At 43.8% G+C, this 17,982-nt stretch overlaps 1 protein-coding gene across 1 annotated transcript in view; it reads left to right on the top strand.

The window, feature by feature from the left end:
* Positions 1 to 17,982, top strand: part of CCDC170 (coiled-coil domain containing 170) — a 42,033-nt gene that overhangs the window by 4,471 nt on the left and 19,580 nt on the right. Inside the window, exons 2-5 of the mRNA XM_082215224.1 lie at positions 5,428 to 5,559; positions 8,452 to 8,708; positions 9,663 to 9,807; positions 15,060 to 15,245. Coding sequence (XP_082071350.1) covers positions 5,428 to 5,559; positions 8,452 to 8,708; positions 9,663 to 9,807; positions 15,060 to 15,245 — 720 coding nt within the window. The remainder of the gene's footprint in view (positions 1 to 5,427; positions 5,560 to 8,451; positions 8,709 to 9,662; positions 9,808 to 15,059; positions 15,246 to 17,982) is intronic.

The following is a 17,982-nucleotide window of genomic DNA, read 5'->3' as shown; positions in this document are numbered from 1 at the left end:
GGCTCCTAGGCTGATGTGATTTTGTAAAGTGTACAAACAAGCAACATAAAATAACTCTGTGAGCACCTTATTTTTAGGCATATATGTTTGCTGCATGGAAAGCCCTTGTGTTTAGAAGGTGACATGTAACTTGCATGCAGATCACGTGTGTTTCTTTTGTTGCAGTCAATTGTAGCTACTTAACTTAAAATATATGGCATGAAATGTGTGAATGTCATACATTTTTATTTATTTATTTAACAGAATGTATTTATCAGTTAATCGTCAAAAACTTACCCGTTTACATATGCAGTATCTACATGCAGAGCAGGCTACTTCCTCTCTTAATGGACATTATTTTTCTGTAGGAAAGTGGCTAACCTATTGGGACAGGGGTGGGATCCAGGACAAGTGTAACCATCTGCTCACCATTTGGTGCGGTTTTACTTGCATTTATTACCTGTCCATTTCATAAAACCCTTCTCTTCTGTGGGTTGCTTTTGGGATATGCAAGTATAAAACTGGTCAACCTGAAGGTTACTGGTCATCAGTAAGGTAATATTTCCTTTGATGACCCAATCGATCTGTTAGGTTCTGAAACTCTCCATAAAAAACCACTGAGCTTTTGCTGCCAGAAAAGCAATTTGCAAACTCTGTGTATGATGAAAGCAATTTTGCCTGTGGTCATAAATCTGTGCTTTGTAACTTTTGGAATTTCAAAGACACAGCGGGCATCCAAGCAAGACTCTTCTTTTGTTTGCATTTCAGCTGCTTATCATCCAGATTTCGGTAAAAAATAAATCACAGAAATATTTTCTTTTTAAAACTTATTTTTATTCTGTATTTCTTTCCCTATCCCCGATTGAACTTTAATTTTCCCATCCCTTCTCTCTCTCTCTCTCTCTAAATGTTTTTGGTGTGGAGTAATGTGTCTATGAATAACATGTAGGCAAAGCTGTATGCTTTATTTTAAACAGATTGCCAGTAAAGCGTAATCCCAAGAAGATGGAGACATTATTAGAGTCCAAAATAAATGAATATATCTGATTTATAGATCCAACCCAGCAGAACATGTCAAGGTCTGTTTTTCCTTGCACATAGACTAAAGGGAAACAGAAATATCCAAAAATCACATATCACATTTAAGATGATTATATAAGGTTGACGCAATGGTTGTTGCACAATGGGGAAAGCTGGTGGGCGTGTTCTCAGCCACATGTTGCAGGGATGCTACCTAGATCTTGTGAGGACAGTTAGTATAATAGATTGGGAGGCATGCTCTGCTTTTGCCTTTGCAACTTTTAAACCACCCATATTTGCTAGGCTCCATAAACATCCTGGGTTTGCTGCCTGCCTGGAACTGCAAACACAGGAGATGGTTGAGCACCTGGCATGGTGGATGGGATGTGTTAGGCTCTGTAGTTCCAAAGCTATTCTGACACACAGTCTAGGCCAGTGTTTCCCAACCTTTTTTGGGCAAAGGCACACTTGTTTCATGAAAAAAATCTCGAGGCACACCACCATTACAGCCCCGTGACGTCAGCGCGCAGCGTCACGCCGGGAGGGACATGAATTGCTAGCAAATTACATAATCACCTCCTTGAGGGCTGGCTCATCTTCTCCGAAGGCAGAACCCCATTAATTAACAGCACAGACTCACACCATAGCCAAGACGAGGGGGGGAAACCTCAGTCATGCACAGTCATGCACATGTGGGGGCTAAATGAGGACGAAGACCAGGCAGAGAGCAGGGTTCAAATCACCCCACCTGGCCAGGACAATCTCTGGGTGCTCCCTTGGGCCACTCGCCTGACCCACCTCGCAGGGCTGTTGTTGCGAGGATAACACGGGGAGAACCACGCGCGCCCCCGGGAGCTCCTTGGAGGAGAAAGCGGGCGATGAATGCAATGCACGAAATATATGAGAGGCGACCAGGTTTTGCAGGTGAGGGCCCCCCGCCAGCCTCCGCTTCCAACACCCGGCGCAACGACGCCGAAGCTTCCCCCCGGGCTCGGCTCGGGGAGCAGCGCTGCTCCCCCCCGGCTCCCCTTCGCCTTCCCGGCTCTCTCTGCTGCCCACTGGGGACCCCCCTCACCTGCCAAGTCCGGAGCGCCGGTGGAAGTTGCATGCATGCATGCAGGGCGCCGCGTTGCCATTGCATTGCACTGTACTCCATGCAACGCCTGCACGCATGCATTGCCTTGCACGCCTGCCAAGGGGTCTCCCCGCGGTCCGATGCGTCCCCTCCGGCGCGGATGCAGCATTGCAAAAATAACCCCCCCCCCCGACGCAGCCCTACCTGGGGGGCAGCCTCCGCCTCCGCCGCTCCGCCTCCGCGGGGATCCCTGGGCTCCATCCTGCCGCCCGATCTCCGCGGGGGCGCAGGCAGGCTGCGCGGGGTCTGCGCGGAAGAGCCCCTGCCCACCCAGCCGCCGCCGCTGCGCTCATTCCATGGCCAGGAGAAGAGCGCTTCAAACAAAACGCCCGGCCCGCCAGGCCACGCTGGGAAACGTAGTTCGCGCACCCCGCGCGGGCGCGGAGCCCAAGGGCGAGGGGACTACGGATCCCGGCAGCCCCCGCGCCGGGGACGGAGGGGGAGAGGCCGGGTGCAGGGATGGAGGGACGGGTGGGCGAGCGAGCGAGTGAGTGGCAGCCGCCAAGCCTTGGCCGAGAGCCAGGAAGGGCCTCCCCGGAGGAGGAGGAGGAGGAGGGAGGCGCAGAGCGGGAGGGAGGGAACCCCAGGGGTCATCTAGTGACGGCGCCCCAATCAAAAATTTGACTTAAAAAAAAAAATCTTTCGAATTTTTAAATTTTTCCCGCGGCACACCAGGCAACATCTCGCGGCACACTAGTGTGCCGCGGAACAGTGGTTGGGAAACACTGGTCTAGGCACATGGATCAGTTCGGAGTGGTTGTTCTCGTCTCTCGGCCGCTTTTACTACAGCATTTCATATGGAAGTAGAGCAGAGGAAACCACTACCTCATTACTTTACCTGGTTTTTGATGCCCAGTCATCCAGCAGTTTAGAACAGAAATGAGCAAAAGGTATTTGCTTTGTGTACTTTTCCCAGCTTTATTTTATGCAGCCTGTTTCTTGGATCTCAGTGGATTTACGATTGCTAAAATATTCTCTGATTACAGTAACCTTTTAATCTTTTAATTGTATATACTTTAGTGACCATCTGTGCAGAAATTCAACAGACAGGCCAACACTTCACATTTGGAAAAAACTCATTTGTTGGTGAAATAATACAACCTACAAATAACAACTAAAACAGCAGGAGCTGCTACAAACAAACAAACAAACAAAAATAGTAATGTATAAAAATTTGCCAAGCTCCAGAAACAATCTAGGTGCTGTACAATTTCTTAATATACAGCTTTTAAAGGCCTAGGAGCCTTGCTAAACATAATCTAACAGCCATTTACCCCCCATCCCATCCAGTACTTTTTGTTGTGTTTTACTAATGCAACAAAATACAACTCACATGCCAGGTGTACCTAGTAGGTAATAAAGACAGGACCTTTTCAGTGATGGCCCCTAATCTCTGGAACTCAGTCACATTAGTTCTGGCCTTCAGAAAGGATTTGAATGGTTCAACTGAGATGATTTTCTTAAGTTTACTGCTGGCTTTTAGACTATGTTATTTGACCTTGTGCTAGTTGGAGAGTATACAATAATGGGGGAAAGCAGTGATTATGGCGTAAAAACCTCTCAGATGAGGTGCTTAAAGGAATAATCAACAATATTTAAGCCATAACAATATGAAACATGAACCCCTTCCTGGGTCTGTGAGCATCATACCATTTGAGTACAGAACATCCTTGTAAATATGCCCACAAAAGTTACTAGCCTGCACCTTATTTTGTCAACCCAAGAGTCTCATAATTTCCATGTTGTCTGGAAATGACTGAAAGCCTTCTCTTCTGGACTGGAACCAGAATGGAAATGAGGCTTGTTTCTTCCATGCATGGAAGCTAGCAGCAGAGAAAGGGGGTTCCCTTTGTGTGTGGTCATCACGGAAACCAAAATGTTTCAAGGAGTGGCGGAAAGAAGGGAAGAACAGAACAATCTGTCCCTCTTCTGCCATCCCACTCACTTGACAGCACATAATTCCTTGTTGCCTACAACAAGTGGACAAATTGCAGAAAAGAAGCCTGAAATAAAAGCACTGGAAGGTTTAGGTTTCTATTTTTCATTCAGTCCAGAGTGTAGACAAATTGAAGCCAAGACACAAGGTGTGTTCAGGCAAACGCTGTATCTGTGGGTATTTGGGGAGGTGGGGGCAGAGGCAGGCATGCATGCTCCATCCCCATGAATATCACCATGTTAGTTTAGTTCCCAGCCTTCACTGTATTGAGCAGGGAATGTTTACATGGGGCTTCTACTCACATTCTCTTGAATGCATGTTGAGCCGTCTGAATGGTTAGCTGAAATTTGTTTAGATGCCTTTGTCTGATTATTTATACACATAAAGATTAACCCCAGCCTTCCTTAAACCTCAAATCATAGTTGTACTGTTTATCTATTCTTCATAGCGTTAAATACAATTCTGCTCCAAAAACACATTAGGTTTAATTTTATTCAAATAAACAATGCAACAGTTACCCAGATGTCATGTTAGAAGCATATTTGGAAGGCACGTATTTGATTGTTCTCACTTTCACAAATCCTTGCTTTTATTTAAGATAATTGGGCTTTGGGGGATAACTGTTGCCAGCTGTTCTCAGACTATAGAAACAACATTCAGGATTCTTGTACAGCAAGAGAAATGTACAAAACTACAAAATACCATCAACATCCTGAGTACTGTGTCAGCCAAAAAAATAAAAATCCAAACATGTATTCATTTAAAAACTATATTCTACTTTTCCACTTTAATAGAATGTCTACTTTGACCCATGAGGCTGTTTTGACTTAGCCGCACACACTTGCCACACACACTGCACACCTGATGTCATATATGGCATCACCCATTAGGGCAGGCAAAGTTGTGGCTGGACCACGGGGTTGCAGGCACTTCTTATCAGCTGATTGGCAATACCTGGAAAGCCTGGGCCACAGCAATTTGCAAGCACCAGTTTGCAAGCTGAGTATTCCAATGACTAATAGCCATGATATAGAACAGAGGCCTTTCAACCCCACTTCCTGGGTCAATCCCTCCAGAAACCATCATAGCCATCATAATACTTTAGCTGCAAATTCCAGTCTGGCAAGGCAATCCAGAATTCTACCATGGCTGATGGCATTGAAAGTCCCTGAGAGGCCCAAGAAAATTAACACGACGGCACTCCCCCCAGTTGATTTTCTTGCCCAGGTCATGCACCAGATTGGAAAGCTGTCCTTAAAATTAGTCCTTTGAAACCTAAGTGAAGCAATAACAGAAGAAAAGAAAACAAGGAGTTCTTATTCTTTGCCTTTGACCCTGACTATACTATTTTCACTAGGGAGCTCATAATTATTTTCTGTCGGATGTTCCTGTTACTCGAGAGCAGCTGTGCCACTATCGGAATGCAGCAGAAACGGCTCGTAGTGAGTTAGCAGCACTCCTGGTGAAGTATGAATGTTCCCAGGCAGAGGTAAGTTTGGAACTGACATGAAAATGTTTCTTAACCTTTTTGTATCACAAATGTTTCTTGACCCACAGAAAACATCCAGTGAAATACACTTACCAGATGGTACATGCTGATAAATGCCTCATTTTACAGGTATCCTGGTCATGGTTAGTGTATTTGGCTTGTGCCCAGAGGTTTGTCTCCTCTGAAGTCTCCAAACTTTCTTTTAGGCCTTAGACTACAAACCAGAAGTTTCACTGAGTTCAGTAAGAATGACTGATACTGGACTATAACCTTAGTCTTGTTTCCCCTTGGCTTAGCCATCCAGGTCCCATAGCCCATATACTACTTAAATCTTATTGAAGTGAATGGAATGCGAGCAAGATGGCAGAGGAACAGCTGAAGGTGCTTTATACTGTGTCAAAGCATTGGTCCAACTAGTTCAGTATCGTCTACCCTGACTGGCAGCTGCTCTCTGAGCTTTCAGAAAAAGGGCATTCCCTGTTTTAAAATGGTTTATCCTGGTTAATAAGACTTTGTATTGGCCATGCCTAACTAACCATTCACAGCACACAAACTGCAGGCTTCAGGAAGTTGTTCTCAGGCAAGAAGCATGAGTGCCGCGACATCCCTGTGCATGAATAAGCACATGTACAGTGTTTGCTATATCCATGACGGTGTTCTTCTACAATTTGCATGGCCTAAGCACTAAAATTGGCATTTCTCATCCTCTAATTTTCAGATTTCAGGGTGGTTTTCTAGTCTTAAGGTTGTGAAGGTAGTGGAAGCGACTTTCAAGTGATCATGTGTGGACTGGACCTTCTAAGGACATTATTTAGGACTGGGCTGGTACCATTAAGTAGAGTGAGGCAATCACCTTAGGTGGCAGATGATGTGGGGAGCAGCAGTCTCTCTGCCCAAGCTGGTCCCAAGTCCCTTGGCCATTCTCCTCTGCTGGAGATTATAACTATGTGTGCCAGAGGCTTATCATACATCCCCTAATGTAGCCTGCTGCCCTCAAGTGCAGTGGAGAACACAATCCCATTGCTAGTGTTGACTCAGCTGCAATTCCAGTCAACTTCTGTCCATGAAATGAGGGTGGCAGTGTGAATCTTCTTCAATACATGGGTAAGCAGTATAATTTACTTGATCTGCAGGTCAATCTGATGCATTTGTCCATCAAATTGTAAATGTAGGTCACACATGACAAAATAAGAAAATAATCTGCAGACTTTTTTGCTTTTTCCACATTTTCTGTTTTTAATTAATGGACAGTCCATTAATTACATGTAAGAGACTATGCTTTAATGCATAAACTTTAACGTTGTAGCAAAATCCAGCACATTCAATAGTTGGTTCCTTTGTCTTGTTCTTTTATTATGGGTGTAGGTTTTTGCTTTAAGAGGTATAGTTTACTAGTCTTTTGAATTTAATCAATCAGTCAGTCAATCAATCAATCACTTAATTACTTTACTGCCCTTCATCCAAATATCACAGGGCTGTTTGCAACATGAAAACACAAAACACATTACATAGTTGCAAAAGTGAATACATTTGTTGTTGCCAGATCCATTTAATTAACTTTTGAGTGAAAAGTGATTTTCTTTCCTTATTGCATCTTGTTAGCATGTTAAGTATAGTTCCCACGATTTTGAAGTGCAAATGTCACACTTCAGCATATGGTGAACCTGAAGCTTTTCAAGCACCTGTTTCCATAAATTCTGTTAATAGCAGTTCCATTATATTTATTGTGCAGATTAAAGTTTAACTGTGTAAATGCTGCAGTGGTTCTCTTTATTCCTGTTTAATAATCTGGTTTAAAACCCTCATCCTGAACACGTTTCAGCAGATATTTGCAAAATAAAGCAGCATTGACTTTATATTCAGTCAATCACTTTGGTTCAACTAGTTTGGTGCGAGAGCCACTTTGAGAAGGTCTTGTGGCTGTGAGTAGAAGGCAAAACCTTCCCCAAGTAGCTAATTTCATTTCTGCAACTCACACTTTGACTCCATTTTCCTCTATGAGTTTTTAACTGGGAAATTGAGAATTGTTCTTTAAGGACTCAAATTGCTGTTCCGTAACCATATCTTAGCTTGAATAACTAGATTTTTATGTGATTTTTTTAAAAAATAAAAAATCATTGTTCAGATAATACAGAAAAAGTAATGTTGATGAGGCAGGATGGCTTCCATTTATGAGTTCCACGTGAAATAAGAATAACAATCTTTGCTAAAATCAGCTTCCTTTGTCAGAAGTTTGGGAAGTGGCTAGCATCATAGTAATTTTTAAGAAAGCTTTAAATACTGAAAGAAGGACACCCCCCCGAAAAAAAAGTGTGAGGGGAGGTAGAGCCTCACATAAATACTCAGACATGGAAGATTTAGTATGCTGTGTTGCTTGTCCAGAAGCGTTTTTAGGGGCAAGAAGGTGCTATAAAACTAATCTGTAGTAGTAGTTCATTTGGGGCATGTTTTGCAAAGAAAATGTTTTTGAAGAAACTTGATCTACTTAACATGCCCTGATTGATATAGAGGGGTAAAACATTTCTTCCATATGGTACTTTCAAGCCAATCCTATGCACATTTACTAAGAAGTGAAAGGCACAGATTTCAGTAGACCTTGCTCTCAAATTCATGTGCGTAGGGTTGTATCAGGCTTGTTCTTTTCACGCGCATTCCACCCTGCTGGTTAAATTTAATACACTGATGCAAAAAATTTAAAAAAAAATTAAGTGAATAGGCAAATTTAAAACTGTCCTGGGAAGGAAGAAATTCAGTAATTAAGATAATAACTTAATAACAAGTAATTAACTTATGCCCCCCTCTCCTGATACTTGAAAATGGTTAAAATATGCACTGGGTCATATTGAGATTTCCCTTGCATGCCTGCATTTCATGATCCATTTCTGTTTATAGCTTCAAGATCTTAAATCCAAAATAGCCTCTAAAGAAGTATCTGTTCAGGAACTGAAGGCTGACGTTGAAAGCTATAAGGAGAACGATGCTAGGCAATCTTCTCTACTCCTCTCCATGCAAAGCAGACTCCAGGAGATTGAGAAGGAATCTGGAACAATTGCCTTTTCTAAAAAACAAACAGACCTGAAAGCCCAGGCCATTCTCCAGGAGAATTTGGAACTGAAAGAGAAAACCAGTGAACTGGAAAGTAAAGTCAGGTAATGACATCAAACAAACTGACATCTTAACCTAAAATAATTGCCCTAGAGCAGCCTTTCCCAACCTGCTACTCTCCAGATGTTTTGGACCACACCTTGCTGGCTGGAGCCTGGTAGAAGTTATATTGGAAAACATCTGGAGGGCACAAAGTTGGGGAAGCACATGCATTTTCCACTGACTTTTTTTAGTTTCTGTGGTCAGTTGGAAGATGAGAGCTTGTATGTAAGAGCTAATAGGCTTAATAACACTAGCTTTTTGGGTAATTGTTTTAGGTGACTATCATGGGGACTTGGTCAAAAACCTTTCTGAAATCAAGATATGCCACATCCACAGCATTCCCCTGATATATGAAGCTTGTAACTAGATCTTAGTAGCTTGTTGGTTTTATCCTGTTTCTTTGGTGCCTAGAGATAGGGAGGTATGATGTAAAAACCTTTGTAAATGCACTATGGAGTTTGACCTAGGCTCCTATTGAGTATAGTTTGTGACCTGATTTCTGATGGAGGGCAGATGTTTTAGAACTGGAATTTTGATTTGGTTTAGTTTAATTACATTTACATCCCACCTTTCCTGCAAGTTGTCCAGGGTGACATCTGTGAAGCCTCCCTGAAGAGAGCATTCCACAAATGGGGTGCCACTACAGAAAAGGCCCGTTCTCGTGTTGCCACCTTTCAGGCCTCTTATGGAGTGGGCACGTAAAGAAGGGCCTTAGATGATTAACACAGGGTGCAGGTTAGTTCTTTTGGAGAGAGGCGGTCCTTGAGGTCCTGAGCTGTTTAAGGCTTTATTGGTCAAAGCCAGAAACTAACGAGCAGCCAGTGCAGTTGGGCCAGGATTAGTGCAGTATGCTCAAACTGTCTTGTCCCAGAGAGCAGCCTGGCTGCTGAATTCTGCACCAGCTGAAGTTTCCACTGTGTTGATGTAAAAATGTTCTTTGTTTTATATCTTTTTAGAACCTATTTGAATGAGTCCGAAGAGATCAAGACCCAAGCCTCTAAGGCCAGCAGGGTGCATAATGAATTCATTGCACACCTTTGTCATTTTTTTGACATGAGCATAATAGAGAAAGAAGAGCCACAGGAAATGCTGCTCTCAAAGGTTTCTGTTTTATATCATAATTTGAGACATAGCCACATTTGTATGTATATCACACCAAACCCAGAGTTCCTATTTTTTACCATGTCATGTGCAGATGATTGAAGAGCCTAATGGGAAAGTGTGACATACATAGTGTCGTAGGGGTTTTGAGGAGGAGAAAGTCTGAAACCACAAATATTCAGCAGTGGATGTGCCAGAGCAGGGAAGCATAATTTGCAAGAAAGGACATGGTTCTGAAAAAAATGCAGGCATGGATCCAGATTCATATTGGAAGGTCAAGCTCATTTCCTTATCCAGGGCCACAGGCCCAGTTCAGAAAATCCCTTGGAGAATCCCAGTCCTGTTTCAAGAGCCCAGTATTAGGTCCAGGCATTCAAAACGGGCAGATTGCTGAAAGGGATATCTGGGAAGGGAGATGCAATCCTTAATGACAATAGCAACCCCTCCTTCCCGCCCACGTTGAGGTTGAGGTTACATCTGGAAAACTAGTGGACACATCAAGAAGAGCTTCTCAATTGTTCCCCTCCATCTACCCATGTTTTACATGCCAGGTTCGCATGTTCTTCTCATATCAAATCACAAATAGCTGCTGTTTTACCTTTTAACTGATCTAACATTTAAAAGCAGCATCTCTGTGATTTGTGGGACCACAGAGTGTTATTGAAACTGAGTGATTGACCAGAAGAACCAGATGCATTTTCCGCTTACCTGGTGTGACCACCTTCTGCCACCATTCTACTAAAAAAGGTAAAGGTACCCCTGCCTGTACTGGCCAGTCTTGACAGACTCTAGGGTTGTGCGCTCACCTCACTCTAGAGGCCTGGAGCCAGCGCTGTTCGCAGACACTTCCGGGTCACGTGGCCAGTGTGACGAAGCTGCTCTGGCGAGCCAGAGCAGCACACGGAAACGCCGTTTACTTTTCCGCTAGTAAGCGGTCCCTATTTATCTACTTGCACCCGGGGGTGCTTTCGAACTGCTGGGTTGGCAGGCGCTGGGACCGAGCAACGGGAGCGCACCCTGCCGCGGGGATTCAAACCACCGACCATGCGATCGGCAAGTCCTAGGCGCTGAGGTTTTACCCACAGCGCCACCCGCGTCCCCCTACTACATTCTACTACATACCCTTTATTACCTTAATTACCTTATTACCTTAATGATAGCTCTTCCTTTTCCCACACATTCAGAAGGAGCCCACTATAGCCTGCGAAGCACATTTCCAAGGTAATATAATTCTGATAGCCAAATGGACCTAAACAATCCTGTCCCCCTGAAACAAGCCAGTGGTAAAGGTATTCCAGTGGTTAATATGTATGGTAATAATGAAAGCAGCAAAAGACCTAAGGCTGGAGCAATGCCGTAGAGCACAATCTAGCATTTTATAGGTGGTTGGCCCTAAGCAAGCTCCTTGCAATGTTTCTTGACATAAGACAGGTTCTTCCATATTCACCACCACCTTAAAGACTATTTACAGAAATACCGCAAAATTAATGAATGTTAGAATGATGTTGGAATGAAGTTAAGTGGTTTTAGCAGCAATGTTATAATAATAATAATAATAATTTATTATTTGTACCCCGCCCATCTGGCTGGGTTTCCCCAGCCACTCTGGGCGGCTTCCACAGAAACCAAAAAACACTAAAATATCATACATTAAAAGCTTCCCTGAATAGGGCCGCCTTAAGATGTCTTCTGAATGTCAGGTAGTTGTCCATCACCTTGACATCCAATGGGAGGGCATTCCACAGGGCGGGCGCCACCGCCGAAAAGGCCCTCTGCCTGGTTCCCTGTAGCTTCGCTTCTCGTAATGAGGGAACCGCCAGAAGGCCCTCGGCGCTGGACCTCAGTGTCCGGGCAGAACGATGGGGGTGGAGACGCTCCTTCAGGTATACTGGGCCGAAGCCATTTAGGGCTTTAAAGGTCAACACCAGCACTTTGAATTGTGCTCGGAAACGTACTGGGAGCCAATGTAGGTCTTTCAAGACCGGTGTTATGTGGTCTCGGCGGCCGCCCCCAGTCACCAGTCTAGCTGCCGCATTCTGGATTAGCTGTAGTTTCCGAGTCACCTTCAAAGGTAGCCCCACGTAGAGCGCATTGCAGTAGTCCAAGCGGGAGATAACTAGAGCATGCACCACTCTGGCCAGACAGTCCGCGGGCAGGTAGGGTCTCAGCCTGCGTACCAGGTGGAGTTGGTAGACAGCTGCCCTGGATACAGAATTGACCTGCGCCTCCATGGACAGCTGTGAGTCCAAAATGACTCCCAGGCTACGCACCTGGTCCTTCAGGGGCACAGTTACCCTATTCAGGACCAGGGAGTCCTCCACACCAGCCCGCCTCCTGTCCCCCAAAAACAGTACTTCTGTCTTGTCAGGATTCAACTTCAATCCATTAGCCGCCATCCATCCTCCAACCGCCTCCAGGCACTCACACAGGACCTTCACCGCCTTCACTGGTTCTGATTTGAAAGAAAGGTAGAGCTGGGTATCATCTGCATATTGATGGACACCCAGTCCAAACCCCCTGATGATCTCTCCCAGCGGCTTCATATAGATGTTAAAAAGCATGGGGGAAAGGACGGAACCCTGAGGCACCCCACAAGTGAGGGCCCAAGGGTCTGAACACTCATCCCCCACCACCACTTTCTGAACACGGCCCAGGAGGAAGGAGCGAAACCACTGTATAACAGTGCCCCCAGCTCCCAACCCCTCTAGACGGTCCAGAAGGATGTTATGGTCGATTGTATCAAAGGCCGCTGAGAGATCCAGCAGAACTAGGAAACAACTCTCACCTTTGTCCCTAGCTCGCCGGAGATCATCAACCAGTGCGACCAAGGCAGTTTCAGTCCCATGATGAGGCCTGAACCCTGATTGGAAGGGATCCAAATGGTCCGCATCCTCCAGGCGTGCCTGGAGTTGTTCAGCAACCACACGCTCAATCACCTTGCCCAAGAATGGCAGATTTGAGACTGGGCGATAGTTGGCCATACTGGCCGGGTCTAAAGATGGTTTTTAAAGAAGCGGTTTAATGACCGCCTCTTTCAGCGGATCTGGGAATGTTCCCTCACAGAGGGAAGCATTCACCACCCGGCAGAGCCCATCGCCCAGCCCTTCCCGGCTTGCTTTTATTAGCCAGGATGGGCAAGGATCAAGGAGACAGGTGGTTGGTTTCACGCGTCCAAGCAGCCTGTCCACATCCTCGGGGGTAACGGGTTGAAATTGATTCCATGCAACTTGACCAGACAGGGCTCTAGCACTCTCCCGCCCCGGCCCTGCTCCCACGGTGGTGTCTAGCTCCTTCCGAATATGAGTGATTTTATCTGCAAAAAACTTTGCAAAATCGTTGCAGGAGATCTTGGGGTCTTTACAAGGCCCCGGTGGTAAAGGTGGTTCCGTTAAATTGCGGACCACCTGAAAGAGTCTCCTGCTACTATTTTCTGCAGATGCAATAGAGGCGGCGAAGAAAGTCTTCTTCGCCGTCGCTATCGCCACTTGGTAGGCTCGACGTTGAGCTCTAACCTGTGTCCGGTCAGATTCGGAGTGAGTTTTCTGCCACCGACGCTCTAGCCGTCTCAGCGATTGTTTCATCGCCCTCAGCTCCGAAGAAAACCACGGGGCTGTCCGGGCTCCATGCAATCGGAGAGGGCGCTTCGGAGCCAGACAGTCGATAGCCCTGGTTAACTCCGCATTCCAGCGGGCCACCAGGGAATCAGCTGAAAGGCCATCAACATGGGATAAAGCATCCCCTACCACTCTCTGGAAACCATTTGGATCCATTAAGTGGCGGGGGCGGACCATCCGAATTGGTCCCACCTCCCTGCAGAGGGGAAGGGTCGCGGAGAAGTCCAGTTGCACCAGGAAGTGATCTGACCATGGCACTTCTTTGGTTTCACTTTTACTTAGTGTCAGATCACCCACGTCACTAGAGGTGAATACCAGGTCTAATGCATGTCCATGACTATGAGTTGGGCCCAACTTATTCAGGGACAGCCCCATGGAGGCCATGCTTTCCACGAAGTCCCGAGTGGCCCCTTGTAAGGTCGTGTCGGCGTGGATGTTAAAATCCCCTAGGACAACCAAACTAGGTGTCTCCAGGAGAACATCCGCCACGACCTGAAGCAGCTCGGACAGGGAATCCTTGGTGCAGCGGGGAGGTCGGTACACCAAAAGGAATCCTGTACTGCCCCTATTGCCCAACTTCCAGAACATGCACTCAGAAAACTGGGTCTTCCCAGTAGGACGCCTGGTGCAAACTAATGACTTCCTAAAAATCACTGCAACCCCCCCTCCCCGCCCACATGACCTGGGTTGCTGTGCATAAGAGAAACCTGGTGGGCAAGCGGCAGCAAGGACAGGCCCATCTGCCTCATTCAACCAGGTCTCTGTCACACAAGCCAGGTCAAATCCTCCATCCACAATCAGGTCGTGGATGGCAGTGGTTTTATTCATCATTGACCTGGCATTACACAGCAACACCTTCAGGTTATGTGGGTTTCCCCTGTTGATTCCATGTAAAAATGGATTGTTAACAGGTGAGAATCTAAAGTTATAATACATTAAGATAAAGGATTAAGATAAAAGCAAAGAGGGAAAGGATTTGCTGAATTAACTAACTGAACCGCAATACAAAAAAGGGAGGTGTGAGGAGGTCAGGGAAACAAGTAAATGAAAGACAAGACATGGAAAGATTGATTTGTATTTAACTGTTTTTATTTTATTTTTTGTATTTTGTACTTTATTCTTTCTTTTTTCCCCTTATTCTTATTTTTGTAACTTTTTCTGAAACTTTAATAAATATCATTTTTTTTTAAAAAAAAAAACCATATTCACCACCACCACACATTTAACCTTGCTTTACACCTCGATGCCCAAGAGGTAGAGAAACTGTCAACCTTGAAAAGGGATGTAATTATGGTAGTAAACCCAGCGAGTGGATACAGCATACCTGATCAAAGCAATGCTTCATACTTATCCAGAAATGGTTATTCTTTAGGATGTGTGAGATGTGGCCCAGTAATGTGTAAATATCTATGTTGTGAGACCCACGGAATAGCAATAGCACAGAGCTGTAAGGTTGTTTAGGTTATGGCAGAAAGCATTTGTATTACTTGAAAGAGTTTAACTGTGATTGGATCATGGCTTTAGTTTAAAAGAAAATAAGTATAATTTGATAAGCAAGAGTATTTAAATGTGCATAAACCAGGGAGGGGGAGGGAAGAGTGTTAAATAACCACTTTTAACTAGCTTCCATGCTTCCAGATCAGTGACATGCACGAAGAAAATAAAGTACTAAAAAGACAGATTGCCACACTCCAGGAGACCACGAATGTTCATGACATGGAGTCAAAGGCAAATAGAGAAACCATCATGAGGCTCGTCTCAGAACTGAGCAAAGAACAGAGGCAGGCAGCATCCTGCTGTCAAGACATGGAAAAGTTAAGTAATGTAAGTCTTTTTCATTTTTCTGTTGTGGGGCATCGAGTCTTTATGCAAAGGCTTACAGTACTTTGAAGAGAGGTAGGTGGTCGCTTGTCACAAGTTTGGAGATGGAGAGAGAAGTATATGTGACAAAATGTTTTCTTAGAATCAGACTAGACAAGTGCAAGCATTTTTAATAGACAAATTGTCATATAGGGCTTTAACCTTTTGCACTTCACAATGGTCCCTATCTGAACTTGGAGCCCCATGCCTGATTTCCATGTTTTCCATGGAGAAAAAGTCTCATTGATGTGAATGGGAGTTTTTTCCTTAGGAAAGTTGGAATCCTAGAGGGGCTTTAACTCTTTAACCCTTGTTCTCGATCCAAATTCAGATCAGGAACATAGCAGGAGAAAATGAGTTGAAGCTTCCCTACTCTCCATACTTGGGTTTCAATCCAGATCAGACCCCCTCACACTGTCCATTTGTTTTTAAAAACTTTGTACTTAAGGACACAGACATTTCTTTGTTTTGGCATATACCAACTGCAGGTGTCCCTGATTCTTTGCAGCTTCCGTCTTACAGTGAAAGAGCTGCCAGATGACATTTAAAAATTGATAAGTTTCTAAATTCTCCTGCTAAACAAGCAACTGTAATCAGGGGCAGCTGTTACACTGAAGTAAGCACATACACACAAACATATGCACAGGTTCCAGATGGGAATCATTTTCCTGCCTCTGGTCTCCATCTCTGTATGGGTCATTGCGAACTGGGTACCTTGTTTTGATTTTTTTGATTCAGATACAAAAACTCCAAACTGGTTGACTGCAGCTACTGGATTTTAATCCAGAAGCCATTCAAGCAACTGGTCATGTAATGGTAATAAGGTAAGCAAATGTGGTTGTCCGCACAAAGTTGTAGTGGTTCTCGGTGCAGGAAGAGTTCAAGAGTTACTGAAACAGATGTTCAGGCAAGCATTAGATATGAGAAGGTGAGCAAAGAGAAAAGATCATGAGTCACTCAGCTGATCTGGCTTAAATTAAAGGCTGATTTATCTAATAGATCTTAAATGGGTAAATGCTTTTAAAATGCATCATTAAATGAGTTAATGCTTTTTTAAAAGGAACAATAAACACGTCACATGAATCTTGTTGAAAACACTTCAGGAGTACATCAAAATATAAAGTTAAACTTATGTTTTGTCTGAAAACTTTAATGGTAAACAATGGAACTCAGGCACGTTTAACTTGCATAACAACAAGACCTTTGTGGGATATTGGCTTTCCAGAAAATATAGATTCTGTCAAAAAACACAAGGCACGCATCAGATCACATCTCAGCTGAACTCAATACAGTCCCAAAACTTCTATACTGTTGGTGATAGTACTTAGAGGAACAAATATGTTCTTTATTAAGGGATGTGGTCAGACATACAACTTATGAAATCATGGAACACATTTGATAAATTATTTGGATTGAAGTAAGAACACTGCTTTTGGGGTTGGTGGTCATGGAACTTCCCAGATCTCTTGTACAGTTATGTCACTCAATTCAAGCCCTTTTAAAATGTTCAGCATAGATGTCACACATGTTTACAGGAACTGTGGTGCACTTAGGAATTGTTGTAAAGGAAGGGATATGGCCCTTTGGAAAGTCTGTTTTGTAAGCATAGACTGCCTGCCAAAACCACAATGGAGAATACGGCAGTGACTTATCTGTCAAATATTAACATTTTGTTTTATTTCATGAGATATTGGAAACATGATCAGATCTTAATATATCAGTTGTTTTGAACCCTTGCATTCAAGCCACTCACCTATAAGATCCCACCCTTCATCATACGTACGTGATTTTGGGGCAGGTAAGAACAATTTAAAAAACTATTAAAAAATAAGAAAACCATTAAAACAGTCAAGACAGCAACAATGACTTTTTAAAGAATTGAAACTGGGTGAAACTTGATAATGGAACTTGATTCAACATATCTTCTTCCATCTTCAACTGATATTTTCTTGCCTTCATCATGATAAAGGCTAATTGGTGTGTGTGAAACACTGTGCAGTATAGATTTAAATAAAGGAGCCCCCACTCCCCTTTATCTGGTTTTGTATAATGTCATTGCAAATTTTGGTCTCTTTTTAAAAATACAAGATCATTGTAACAGCTTTGACGAGATGAAGTGTCATGGGAAGAACCTGAAACAAGAATAATAATTTAGGAACAATTTTCATTTGGACAGAGGGTAGATAGCTGCCATTTAGACCATTGCCAATGTCACTTTTTCTTTGTTTAAATAAGGGACAAAAATTCAAGTTATAAAAAATAATAATTCTGTTTCCTTGGGATTTTTTACCCCAGAGTATCTGAAAACTTTGTCAAAAAGGAACTTGAAGTAATTTATAAATCTTCAGTTGTTCCTTGGGACATATATTTTTTAAAAAATCCTTTTTTTATACAGAGACCTGTTCCAACCTTAAAGGCGGTACTATCACTCCCCGCTTCCCTTTTACATTGTATTGAATTAATATCTAGATTCTCTAAAAGCATTTCCAAGGGTCAGTTCACATAACTCTATGGAATCTTCACATAACTGTCATAGAAATTTTTATAATAAATAAATACTGCTTGCAAATGTGCTTGTACAAACTACTTTGCCATTTCACTTCCGGTTTAATAGCAAGCCATAGTTTGGCATTCCATCCAAGCCAAGCAACCTATGCTTCATGTAAATCACAGTTCACCCACAAAGTAGGATCGTAAATCA

Source organism: Podarcis vaucheri (assembly GCF_965113315.1).
Source record: "Podarcis vaucheri genome assembly, chromosome: 3".
Lineage (NCBI taxonomy): Eukaryota > Metazoa > Chordata > Lepidosauria > Squamata > Lacertidae > Podarcis > Podarcis vaucheri.
Note: the sequence above shows the minus strand (reverse complement) of the source record. Positions and strands in the feature narration are given on the sequence as shown.